Here is a 13,570-nt window from a genome sequence, read left to right as displayed (position 1 = left end):
CTTCCTAGGCAGGGTGAGTGAGACCCTGAAAGAATCCCAGCTAGACAGGAGCAGGGATCCCCAAACTGCAGGCTTTGGTTTTCTATGATGCACTGAAATTCCTAAGGAGGATAAATGCATCAATGAGCAGAAGGCCGGAGGACACCATCCTCACTCAGCTGAGACTTAAAGTCTTTGTTACTGGTCAGATTCCAAGCTGCACTCCTTCAGAGCCCCCCCCCCCCCCCCCCCATCCATCATCGGTTCCTCTGTGGTATTCTTATCTCACCCCTCAGTGAATCACAAAATTCATGAATTTTCAGACTTTCCCAATGAATCTTTAGTCAGGTTGATTTGTATCACTTTCTGTCCTAAAAACACCAAAGCCCTGCTATAGAGAACAGCTCTCTGGGAGGGGAAGGGGAGGAATACTGAAGGAAATTATGATGCTGCCCCTAACCCTAATTCTGTCCTTCTTTGAGTGAGGGATATGAAGATAGAAATAGCAATGCAGACCATGATGAGAAGAGTCAGGGGGTGGAGGGGCTCCAAAGGGACAAAAGGGCAGAACTGTTTCTGAGTGATCCTCACTAGACTCTGTGGAGGTGGACTGGGGCACATGGGAAACAACTTGAAAACTGAGGCAGGATCAAACACACCATCTAAAAGCCAGTCAGAGAGTCAATGGCCACTCCCTACCATACTTCCTTCAATGTATATCAAATGCTTCAAAATTAGGAAGAAGAGCAATGTGGAGGAGATTAGGGCTCTACCTCCCCCACCATCACCACAAAGCTCTGACATCACTTGGAAGATAACAGCATCAATTTGGTCAGAAGCCTGGAGATCCAGATGGGAATCCAGAATCGGTCCCAGCAGGAGTTAAAAGCCCAAAGAGACAACCTGACCATGGCACGTGAATGTTGAACCATCTCTCAACTGGGATCAGCAGATAGGGGTCTATATTTCAAAGCTACTCTAGGAAGCCATGATTTTGCCCAGCAGATGGAGAATCGATGCTGGAGTCAGGAATACCTGAGTTCAAATCTAGTTTTAGCCTCCTCCTCCTCCTAGCTATGTGTGATCTTGAGCAAGTTATACAACCTCTATTTGCCTCAGTTTCCTCAAATGTAAAACAAATAATAAGAGCCCTGACCTTTCAGAGTGGTTGTGAAGATCTAATGAAATCATCATTGCAAAGTGCTTAGCCTAGGGAATACATCAACTTAGTCTGGCCCACTAATGTAGGCTACTATAAGGATGATGACTGCCAGGCCCTGAATTCTCCCTTCTGGGCTGCAGGAGCCTCCTCCTCATTGTCCAGCCCTCTGGAGAAGAGCCTTGCTGAACTTGGCTCAGAGCCATTCCAGCTTCCCAGGATGTGACCAAGTGAGGCCTCTGAGACCCAAGAGTCAGTCAATAAGCTGGCACCTATTGAGTGCTAACGGGGTGCCAGTCGCCATGTTAAGAGCTGAGGGTACAATGAAGGGTCCTTCTGCCCTCAGAGGATGTGCAAAAAATAACAGTGCAGACCTAGACAGTGTCAATGAGATGTAATGTACTAGCACTGTGAGAGAGAGAGAGAGAGAGAGAGAGAGAGAGAGTGTGTGTGTGTGTGTGTGCATGCAGAATGGGGGACGTGAGCTCAGCCTTAAAGGAAGCCAGGGAAGATCAAGAGGAAGAATGTTCCACAGTTGGGGTCAGCCAGCAAGCCAGGGAAAAGGAGACTGGAAGGTCATGGAATTAAAAACAGCATGTGGGCCAGTGTCACTGGGAACCGGAGTGTAAGACGACTAGAAAGGTAGAAAGGAGACAGGTTAAGGGCTTTAGAAGCCAAATAGAGGGGTTTACATAACATTCTAGAAGTGACAGAAGTCACTAGAATTTATTGAGTAGATGAGATAACATAGACCCAGAGTTAAGAAAATCACTTTGTACGTGGAGGCTGGGCTGCAGTGGGAGTCACCTCCATCTCACCATGCAACACTTGCTGAGATCTTTAGAGAAGAGGGCATACATAAACTTGGGCAAAGGTTATAGTTCTAGACCAACAGAAGTATTCAATAAAAGGAATCTTATACATACTCAGTTGGATATAGAAATCTATTTTACCCCATAGGGAAGTAAAAAGGGATGAGGATGACAGAAGGGGAGGAGGGACTGATTGGGTAAGGCAGTGATCAGAAGTAAAACATTCATGAGGAAGGAAAGAGTAAAGGATAAAAGAGAGGTTGATAAGTAAAAGTGGAAGAAAATACAATTAATTATCATAACTATAAATGTGATGGATTAAACTCTCCCATAAAATGGAAATGGAGAGCAGAATGGATTTCAAAATGATTGAATCCTACAAATTCTGTTTACAAAAAACATATCTGAAGCAGAAAAACACAGGCTAAAGGCAAGAGGCTGGAGAAGACTCTATCATACTTCAGCTGAAATAAAGAAAGCAATGAAAACAATCAATCTCAGACAAAGCAAAAGCAAAGATAGAAAATAAGAAAGAAGTGAAGGAAGTGAATGAAATTTTGGAAAAGTTAGATATGATAAATCTCTGGAGAGAACTAAATGGGAATAGAAAAGAATATGTTTTTCTCAGCAGGATATAGCACAATCACAAAAACTGATCATGTAATAGATCAATTGACCCATAAATGAGTCAAAAAAACAAATCACAGAAAGGATTGATAATTTAAGAAAATGACAAAATGAGACACTATACAGAATTTTTGGAATGCAGCCAAAATAGTACTTAGGGGAAACTTCATATATTTATAAATGCTTAGATCAATAAAATAAGAGAAAAAGCAAATCAATGAATTGGGCATGCAACTGAAAACAAAACTAGAAAAAGAAGAAATCAAAAATTCCCAATTAAACACCGAATTGGAAATAATGAAACTCAAAGGACAGATGAATAAAATTGAAAGTAAGAAAACTTAATAAATAAAACTAAAGCTGATTTTGTGGAGGGGGGAATACAATAAAACAGATAAACCATGTTAATTTGATTAAAAAAGGAAAGAAGAAAGTCAATTTACTAGTATCAAAAATGAAAGAGGCAAATTCATAAACAATGAAGAGGAAATTAAGACAGTTTTCAAGAGTTATAAATTTGGGATCTAAAATCTAAATGAAATTGATGAATATCTACAAATATAAATTACCCAGATTAATATCAGGGAAAAAATTCATAAATAACCCAATTTTAGAAAAAGAAATTGAACAAGCCTTCAATGAACTTCCTAAGAAATAATTCCAAGGACTAGATGAATGCATAAGCAAATTCAACTGGACATTCAAAGAACAATTAATCCCAATACTATATAACTATTTGGGAAATAGGCAAAAAAGGAATCCTACCAAATTTCTTTTTTGGCACAAAGATGATTCTAATATCTAGACCAGGAAAAGTAAAACGGAGAAAGGAAATTATAGACCAATTTCTCATTTGAATATTAATGTGAAAAGCTTAAATAAAATACTAACAAAGAGATAACAGCAATATGTCACAAGGATCATACACTATGACCCAGTGGGATTTATACCAGGAATGGTCCAATATTAGGAAAACTATTAGCATAATTTATCACATTTTTATTTTCCTGTAAGAAATGACAGGATGATTTTAGAACGACCCAGCAAGATTTACGTGAACTGATATACAGCAAAGTGAATAGAACCAGGAGAACATTGTACATAGTAATAACAATAATGTTCAATGAAGAATTGTGAATGATCCAGTTATTCTCAGTAATACAAAGACCCAAGACAATCCAAATGACTAATGATGTAGTATGCTATCTGCCTCTAGGAAAGAATTCATATTGATGGAATGCAACTTGAAGTATGTTATTTTTCATTTTTTTTCAATTTTTCTTTATTCAAGGCTTCTTTTACAAAATGACTAATATAGAAAGGTTTTCTATAATTGCATATGTATAACCTATATTTGATTGCTTACCAGTCTCAGGGAGGAGGAAGGGGAAGGATGAAGGGAAAGAATTTGGAACTAAAACTTTAAATAAAAATGTTTTTTAAAAAACTATTTAAAAAGTAAGAAAACATTTAAGATTTTTTTTTCCTTTTAGGCAGATTAACCAAGGGTAAAACTGGCTAGGTTGTACTACTACAATCCAACCATTCTGGAAAACAATTTGGAATTATGTTTTTTAAAAAGTTATTAAACTGTCCCCTGATCTAGATATACAGACAAATAGCCCAAAGAGTTCAAAGTCACAAAAGTCCTTATGTACCAAAATATTCAAAGCAGCACTTTTTGTGACAGCAAAGGACTGAAAACGGGTCCTATCAATTGAGCAATGGTTGACAAACTGTAGCCTTGAATGTAATAGGAAAAGAAATGTATCGTAAGAAATAATCATTATGAGAAATGCAGAAAAATGTAGACCTAAAATGATGCAGAGTAAAATAAAGAAAATTAAGGGCAGAGGGGCAGCTAGGCACTGACCCTGGAGTCAGGAGGACTTGAGTTCAAATTTGACCTCAGACACTTAATAATTACCTGGCTATGTGACCTTGCGCAAGTCACTTAAGTCCACTGCCTTGCAAACACCCCTCCGCCCCAAAAAAGTCAGGACAGAATCTGTTATGACAAAGTAAACAAAAAACACAAAAATGACATCTGAACCCTATATAATAGGGATGCTGGATCTCAGCATCAAACCTGTATCTGAAGTGGAAGGGAAGGGGAAAATGGAATAAGCATTTCTTGATCACCTATTAATGTGCTAAGTCCTTTATAAATATTATTTCATTCACTTCTCACAACTCAGCTCCAGGGACAGTGTTCTATGTCAGCAGTTGCCTCAAACTGATGAGAAAAGAACAACCACTTTACCAAGAATCTCTGAGTTGGCAGGAGTCGTCCAAGATCCTCCAGCCTAAACTGTGTCCATATGGAGGTACCTTGGTGCAGGCCCTAATCAGTTCTGACTGCCCCAAGGACCCCTAGGGAGGAAGCCTTGGCCAACAGCCAGGCCTATGATGCCCCGTTCCTAATCCTGTGAGGACAGCCTCAGAGGATGCTTCTGGAGATGGCCCCAGAGTCCCTGACATTTATATTTAGGGAAGGTATTTGCAGTTCCTTCCTTCTGCCGGAGCCCTTGACCTGTCACAGAACTTCAGGAAGCTAAAGTCTGGCCAAGAGAACATAGAGCCCTGACATTCAGGTTTCTCATACTTCTATAAGGTTAAATCAGCCTCATACTAGGAAAAAAAAAGGGTTCTGCAGAAAGTTATTAGTACTCTCTTATGGAGTCAATCTCTAAGAACAGGAAGAATGTCTAAGAGGCAGCTCTGAAAATAGATTTAAACGAAAGCTTACATCACTATAGTAAACTGGAACTCAAATTCCTTCTGATTGGAATGGATCATGGCATGGAATGATCTGGTTCCACAATGGATCTGTAAGACGAGTTGTTATTGCAAGAGAGTTTGACTGAAGGTAGTTTTTCCCAAAGCAAAATGATCATTTTGAACAAGCTTGATTAACAAGTTGATTAATTTAAAAGAGTTTCCAGAAATAGTTTTCTGCTTCTATTACTCTACTCATAACTTCCCCAGGTAATTTCCTATAGTCAAGGGGCCAGAGAAGGACAACTATCTAATGAGCTCAATCTCCTCATTCATCATGAGGACAGTCCTACACTCTTTTCTCTCCCTCTCTTTCTCCACTGGCATTTCCCTTACTTCCTTCAAACACAGAGAGGTCTCCTCCATCCTAAAAATATCTGTGGGTGGCTTGGTGGTGCAGTGGATAGAGCACCAGCCCTGGAGTCAGGAGGACCTGGTTTCAAATCCGGCCTCAGACACTTAATAATAACCTCGCTGTGTGATCTTGAGCAGACCACTTAACCCCATTGCCTTGTAAAAACAAAACAAAAAAATTATTTGCTTGACTCTGCCCACCTTCCCCATCTGTCCTTTTTGTTCCTTTCACTAAGAAAAGACTCCAATTGATGGTCTGTAATGAATATTATTAACTATTTCTTCTTGATTAATTGGGCTAGTTTTAATCTTATCCCTAGAAATTGAGCTCTATCTCTAAGTCCACTAAAACTACAATTTAATTCAATTTAATGAATGCCAAAAGTTTAGGAGGAACGAAAGACCTTAAAATCTAGTAAAGTTAAACATAAATACAAATAAAAAGACAGTGCATGGGAAATAGGAAATGTTATGAAAGTTCTCAGGAGTACTTTCAATTGGGAGCATTGGAGCCAGGCCTTGAAGAACTGAGATGATTTTAACTTGTCTTCCCTAGTCACAGGCAACTTCTGTAACCAAATGCCAGTTTCTGACATTATCACTACCATTTCCCCATTCACCCAAAATCAAAACATTTTTTAATCACTGAATTCTCTTTCCCTAATCCATAAGAACCATTTTACTTACCCCCTCTGCTATGGTAGCAGTCAATTCAAGACTCTGTGTTCCTTATTTCTCAATGAAGTCGATACTCTCAGCAACCTGACCTCATCCTATCTATTCAACTTTATTTTCTGCTACTCTCCAATGAGGATCCCCATGTTGTCAGATGAATCTTCTCACCATTGCCCATATATTCAGTGAGGCGATCAGCAACAACGGCCTGGCCTCTGCCCATTCTGGGCCCAGCTCAAATCTTGGAAATGTCTTTCCCCTCTTTTCCAGTGCACATCAGTCTCTACCTAACTATTCTGAATCATAACACTCAACAATCTGCTCCACACATCTGACAGTTGATCCCATTCTGCTACCTGTCTTTCTGGAAGATAGAATTCTATGCCCATTACTTATTTTATAACCCTTCTGTGTAGTTAGCTAAATACTACTGACAGACAAAGAAACTCAAATGTTTGTTGACTACAAGAGGATAGGAGGAATACTGGGGGGAGGGGGTGGAGGCAAGGAAGAAAACTACTGCCCCTGCCAGTGAGACTGCTGCAGGGCAGTAGCCAGGCTCTCAGCTGGATCCTTGTTGAGTTCCTCAATGACCAGGCTAAGTTGGATCTTTGTTTCTCAGCTGCTGAATGTGATCCGTGGGCACAGCTCTTGGCAATGAGTCATCAGGGACACTAGTGTTGGCTAGCTGGGACACACACATGGAAGGAGAATAATTAATGAAAAAAAATCAAAACCAAAACTGAATCCACTTTCACCCCTTTCCTGGAGGGAGAGGCTTCCCACAAACCTCTATTTGATTTCAGGAAGGCTTGGCAGGAGGAATGTTCCATGACGTGACCACAGAGAGGAAACAGTTTACCAACTTCACTCTTATCTATCACTATGTCAGCAGACATACCAGGAGAACTTCAAGTACAAGGCCAAAGTACAAAGAAGGCTGCAGATTCATAAACACATCGCTGAGGGTCAGAGTTCTGCCCCACAGAACAGATTTACTCTCAATCTTGATGGAAACTGCTAAGGAGGTTCCAGAGGATGCTGAAACAGAGAAGAAGTGAACCGGCCACTACCTGAGGGAACATTCTGTATCAGAGAATGGAGGGACTGGGGAAAGGGGAAAAGGGGCAGAGGGGGAAGAAATAACCAAGCAAATACATCTACTGCTAAAATAGCACAAACTAATGGATGTTTCAGGGTGAGGAAGGTGACAGAGAAGAGATGACTCATGTGTCTACTCCCGGGATTCCGACTAATATTTCAAGGCTTGTTTTCATTCTCTATTGGTCTAGTTTTCATCGAATTCAGTTATTTGGGGAGGGATAGGAGAAGGAGGGGAGGAAAAAACCTGAGTCAGAGGGCTGAGAAATGGTTATAGATGTTCAGCCAAAAGTCAGTCAGCTTTGAATTTCAATGAAGAGCTGACATATTCCCAGCATTTAGAACAAAGTTCTGAAGAGACACAAAGGAAGGAGTAAAACATTTCTGTTGCCGCCTAATAAGTCTCACCCTTTTTGAGGAAAAAAGAACATGAAAATTTAGATAAATTAATTGGAATCCTCTAGTTTAATGAGATAATCTCTCCCCACCTCCCCAAGATTTATAGTCTTCGACATTTCAGCTTCCTCAATCCAAAGCCAAATAAACAGCAATGCACCTCTGGTGAGAAGAAACATGCCTCAACCCCCCCCCCCAAAAAAAAGAAATCAATCGCAAGGGAGATGCTTACCCCTTCTCCCAGGAGTAGCAAGATTCAGATTGATTATCACCAAAAGTCGGAGACTTATTTCAAGATTGATAGTTCTAATCCTGAAAGATCCAAGTCCTGGACTATTTTACAGTCAATTTGGGGAGCTCAAAATATTCCAATATTGATTATCAAACCCTAAACAAGTTCATCCCTTTCCGGTTGGGTGGCTAAGGCTGATCTTTGATTTGGGCCTTACTCCCATGGTAGTCAGAAATCATGGATTTCAAATAAGAGAAGGGTTTGTTGTTATTGTGAACACATCCCTTACATCAATTTAAGAAACACCAAAAAATAGTTCTAGATAAAAGAGATGATCATATTTGAACAAGAATTACAACTTCTAATTACATCATCTTTGAGATAACATATTCTAATAACTTGTAGAAAGTGATATAAACAAATCATAAAAGACTATCCATCAGCTCATTCCTTATATCTTCAATGCAACGGATCAAGGGCAATCCTTAAATAGACAAGACAAGCTAGCCGTGACCCAGGCTCACAGCTTTCATCACACATCACCAATAACAATAAATTTCAGGGCTAAATCCAAGGAATATATGCCTTCTGTCAGGGTCACTCCAGATCAAACTGCAAAATCGCTTCAGTAAACTAAACAAGAAGACCCTAAGTACTTAGCTTCCACGATATTACTCAAACCATCAGCTTGTAACAGCTTTAGCCTGTCCTACAAGTATTTGAGTAAATAAGGACAGTAAGTTTGCTAAAGACTTATACAAACAGGTGGAACCTAGGTTTGAACTCAGATTTCTGACTCTGATCCAACTCTTCACATTTATTAAAAAACTGAATGAAAAATTTTCTTAGACCTGAAAAAAATAGAAAAACTTAACCTCCTTCTCCAAGCTAAAAATCAAAGGGACAACATAACGATAAGATGGTGATTTAAATGGACAAAATTTGATGGAAAATCCAAATTAAAAGTTAGCTTCCAAATGGCCACAAAAGTTCCAGTGAATCAGAGATAATTACAGTGAGCATGGAACCAATCAAATTTTTTTTTTGTTTGGGCTGCACTCACCTCCATTGCCTAAAGTCCATCCTGACCATGTTCTCTCCACCAGACTATACCTCTAGAACAAAGTATAAAGTCATCCTAATTGACATCTAAAATTCTTTCTACCTTTCCAATCTTCCTACAGTCTACTCCTTTCCATGTACTCTTCAACCCCCCATCCCTGATGCTCCTCATAAGTAACATTCCATCTCCCATCACCAGACTTTTGCACTGGCCTGGTATGCTCTTCCTCTTCAACTCCAACTCCTAGTTAAAACTCAGCTCAAACATCACCTCCTTTGATAGACCTTTCCTCATCTCCCCACCCAGGACCATACCTTTCAAGGTAACCTTTCTTCTCTTCTGTATTATCAGTATTTCTGGGTTTCGTTGCTTCCCTTATTAGACTATAAGTTCCATGAGGATAGGAATTGTTTCTTATTTTTATTTTTGTAACTCTAGTACTTAGTACAGTGCCTCTAACTACAGACTTCAGTAAGCACTTAACAGATGCTTGCTGACTGATAGTCAAATGAATCCTTTAAGACAAAGATGAAGCCTTAGCAAGATCTATTAAAAATCTATACATCATTTTTAAAAATATTATACTTTCACATATCTAGATGAGTTAAAGATCTAAGAATTCCTTTTTTTGTTTGTGTTTTTGTGGGGCAATGGAGCAATAACTTGTCTAAGGTCACATAGCTAGTATTAATTATCTGAGGCCAGATTTGAACTCAGGTTCTCCTCACTCCAAGGTCAGTGTTCTATCCACTGTGCCACTTAGATGCCCCAGAATTTCTTTTAAAAAGAGATCCTTAGATGACCTCCTCCCCCATCTTGGATTCCATCTCTGAACAGTGGCAAGAACTGACTTTGGAATCAGTTGCACAGAGGGCCCAGGTCTCCATCTCAATACAGTCACTTACTCCTTCTATTAAACAGGCCAAGATACTTCCTCTCTGGAACTCAATTTCCTCATCTTTAAAATGAAAGGCCTTAAAATCAGAGATCTTTGAGATTCTTTCTGGCTCTAAATCTATGATCCTCTTAATTACTAACTTCTGGTTTTCTACACCCAACAGTTCTACATATGTATCACCACTTTTTCCCCAAACCTTAAAATGATTTCCATCGAACACATTCCCACCCCTCAAAAGTCTGTCAATAGTCATCTTCTCTTCCCTCTGAATACCTTCCTCCACTCTTCATTCACATCTAGGTAGATGACTTCCAAATCTATTATCATCAGTTTTGACTTCTGAGCTCCAGACCCCTCCTCAAACTTACTGTGTCCAGAACCAGGCTTTGTTCTTTGCCTTAAAACCTGCTTCCTCCTCTGACTTGACTCTTACTGACCATGGAACCCCCAGACACAAGGTCAATCATACTGAAAATCTTGGGACCACCTCTGGTTCTTCCTTCTCCTTTATCTCTCTCCTATCCAGTTGATTCTCAAATTCAGTTGGCTCTTGCCATCTCCCCCCTCCCCAATCCAAGACCACAATCCTCATCACCAACCCACCATCAGGACTCTTTCAAGAGGCTTCTGGATGTTCCTTCCAACCAGTCCTTCAACTCTGAAGCAGCAACAACCCTTTCCTTGCACAGAGCTGGTCATATCACTGCTCTGGTCAAACATCTTCAAGGACTCATAGCTACTTACCAAAGAAAATTCCAGTCCCTAACCCAGCAATTCAAGGCCCTCCACCCCAGCCCTTCAGCCCTATCTCATCACAAAGCCTTCTACAAATTCTCTGCTTCCCCTGTCCTGGATAAACATTTCTTCCCATGTCTGTTCCATGGATCACACTCTTCCCCAGATCTATGTACTTGCTGATTCCCACCTCTTTCTTTAAAGCCCAAATCTAGTACCATCTTCCCTATTTGACCTGATAAAACATATTCTTTTTATAACTTTTGAAACCATAACACCCTTACTGCATGAAATCCCAAATTATCTCATTCTCCCTGTAAACTCCAAAAAGGGGAAGAGACTATCTTAACTAAATTGTTTCTATTTTTCACCCTCTCTTCAGTACAATGCTCAGCTGGAGCAGGTGCTTGATCAAACAAAATAGAAAATGAATATGAAGTATGCAAGGTAGAATATTTCTTGGGTTCTTTCTAGAAATCAAAGCTACTTCCATCTCTGGATTGGTTCATTCCACAAATGTCTACACATCCAGAGCCCAGAACTAGGGGAGATTCAAATTTTAACCAAAGCACAATTGCTACCCCCAAGAAATTCACAGCTTGAGCACAGAAAGAAAGGGTAAGAGTTTCATATTCTAGTGACTCACAGATGCCATTGGTTTGGCTATATCCCCAACAACAAAACAGCCTTGCTGAAAGACCCCTGCCCTTGTCCTTCCCTACATTTGGCTCAAATATCCCAGGGAACACTCACTCAAAGGCTGTCCACAGGCTCTCAAGTCTCATCCTCATCCATGATGAGGCCAACTTTTTCCATAATATATTTTCCTGATAATATACTTGATGTCTATTCTCCAGAGTTTTCCTTTCATGATGACCCACAAAGCAGGTACATATGAAAACATGATATTGCATATGGTTGATAAAGTGATGACAGAGTCAGGAAAGGCATTTTCCAAAAGAAGAATTTTAAAGCAACATGATTTCTTTTTTAATGAAACACACCTTACTCTGCCTATGTCCATGAGTTGTCTGTGATGTTCTGAAACTCGGTCCCCTCAGTACAGCCTCCTTCACAAACACCTTTGGGTTTGAACAATGAATGTGGTGGCCAAAAGCTCATGTCTAAAGAAGACTCTAGTTGAAAAATATGCTATGACAAAGTAAAGAAGCCAACAGTCATAACTGTGTGGGTTCCAGAAATCCATCTTGTCTCTGGATAGTGAGAGCCTATTTGGTCTGGTAGCAAGAGTAAATCAAGACTCAGTCTAGAATAGAAAAATCCAGAGAGCTGGATCCCTACCTAAGCTGGTTCAGAACTAGGTGACTCAGAGGGACTGGGGGATGGACAGGAAGACTAATCACTTACACTTCCTCAATTTTGGTGAACTCAGGGATCTCTTCCTTTTTCTTTCTGAAGAAGAACCAGTAGGTCAGAAGCCCCACAATAAGTGAAAAGAGAAACATGTCCGTCATGCTGAAAAGGGAAATGTCCTCAGCTGCAGCCTCAGATGCAGTGGCGCTGGTGTCCATGTCTGCCATGTTGATCTGTTTGCTGAGGGGAAAAAACAAGACAAAGTCACAAAGAAGCAAAGATCAGGGGCCTTTGTCCAAAGTCAGCTGCAAGACTGTATAGACTGTACCAATGAGGCCTAATCCCTATCAATGGCTCCCATAGGTTCCAGGACCTCCTACCCCACCCCCCCATCATGCTAGGGCCATCCCACAATGCCATCAACTGAACTATTGGGAATATTTGATTTCTGCAAACTCTACTGGTGTTTATTTACTCCAGGGATGGCTATTTGCTGCAAACTGAAGGAACCTTAAAGAAAAAAGCAAGCCTCTTATCCTGATCCCAGTGCCAGAACTGGCTCTTCTACCTTCTCCAACCTGGGAGGCAGGTGAGCCTGACAGAAGTCAGCAAAGCAAGAAAAACAATGTATGAAATCCCAGAGTCTTCATTTATCTAGCCCATTACTCACACACCTCTCCCTACAAGAACTAAAGTTGGTGTCACTTTACACTTTCCCTGAGTTACTGATACCAATCTCTTTCACGAAATCGAGGAGCGAATGCCTCATGCCACCAGTGTGTATCACACAGACTCATAGGACCTTAGAATCACAAACTGGGACACTGAGGTCATCGAATCCAACCTCCTTATTTTACACATGAGGAAACCGAAGCCCACAGAGCTGAAATGACTTGTAGCACAGCCAGAATTTGCACTGGGGCCTCTGTCCATTTCTGGAGGAGAAGCCAATAGTCTTTTCACCAACAGCATCCCTGGAGGAGCCAGCCCCTAAGACTTGTGCCCTAACTTCTCAGCGTGCTGGCATCATCAGCATTACCACAATCACTGAGCTCCCTCTAGGGGCTCTGGCTCTCCTATTTCCTTAAAGTGGGGAAAGTCTATCAGAATTGGAATTTACAGCTCAGATAGTCTTTAGAAATTTTCCAAGATTGCAGTACTTTTCTTGTTAAATCATAAGAGTCTGATTCTTTACTGGAATAATTAATATGAAAATATTAATAATTAATTCTCAATAATTAATATGAAAAGTGTATTTCTAAGTACATGACTACTGGGGAAAGGGAGGCAAGTGAGAAGAGTTAAGATCTAAAAGGAAAGTCTTCACAAGAGCAATGAGGAATGGGGGTGGGGGTGGGGACTGGGAACATCAATCAGCTTTTTCTTCCCCCAAATATTTTCTTAGACAGTTCATGGTCAAGCCAGCTTAGCAGTCAGCCAATGGTAT

The 13,570-nt window shown here is 40.3% G+C and overlaps 1 protein-coding gene across 2 annotated transcripts in view; it reads right to left on the bottom strand.

The window, feature by feature from the left end:
* Positions 1-13,570, bottom strand: part of POR (cytochrome p450 oxidoreductase) — a 79,492-nt gene that overhangs the window by 28,841 nt on the left and 37,081 nt on the right. For both annotated transcript variants that reach the window (XM_074189449.1, XM_074189450.1), the window contains exon 2: positions 12,178-12,363. In XM_074189449.1, the coding sequence (XP_074045550.1) occupies positions 12,178-12,350 (173 nt within the window). In that variant the 5' untranslated portion in view covers positions 12,351-12,363. The remainder of the gene's footprint in view (positions 1-12,177; positions 12,364-13,570) is intronic.

The sequence above is a fragment of the Macrotis lagotis genome, chromosome 5, assembly GCF_037893015.1.
Source record: "Macrotis lagotis isolate mMagLag1 chromosome 5, bilby.v1.9.chrom.fasta, whole genome shotgun sequence".
Classification (NCBI taxonomy): domain Eukaryota; kingdom Metazoa; phylum Chordata; class Mammalia; order Peramelemorphia; family Peramelidae; genus Macrotis; species Macrotis lagotis.
The sequence above is the reverse complement of the archived record's forward strand: the minus strand, read 5'-3'. Positions and strand labels throughout refer to the sequence as shown.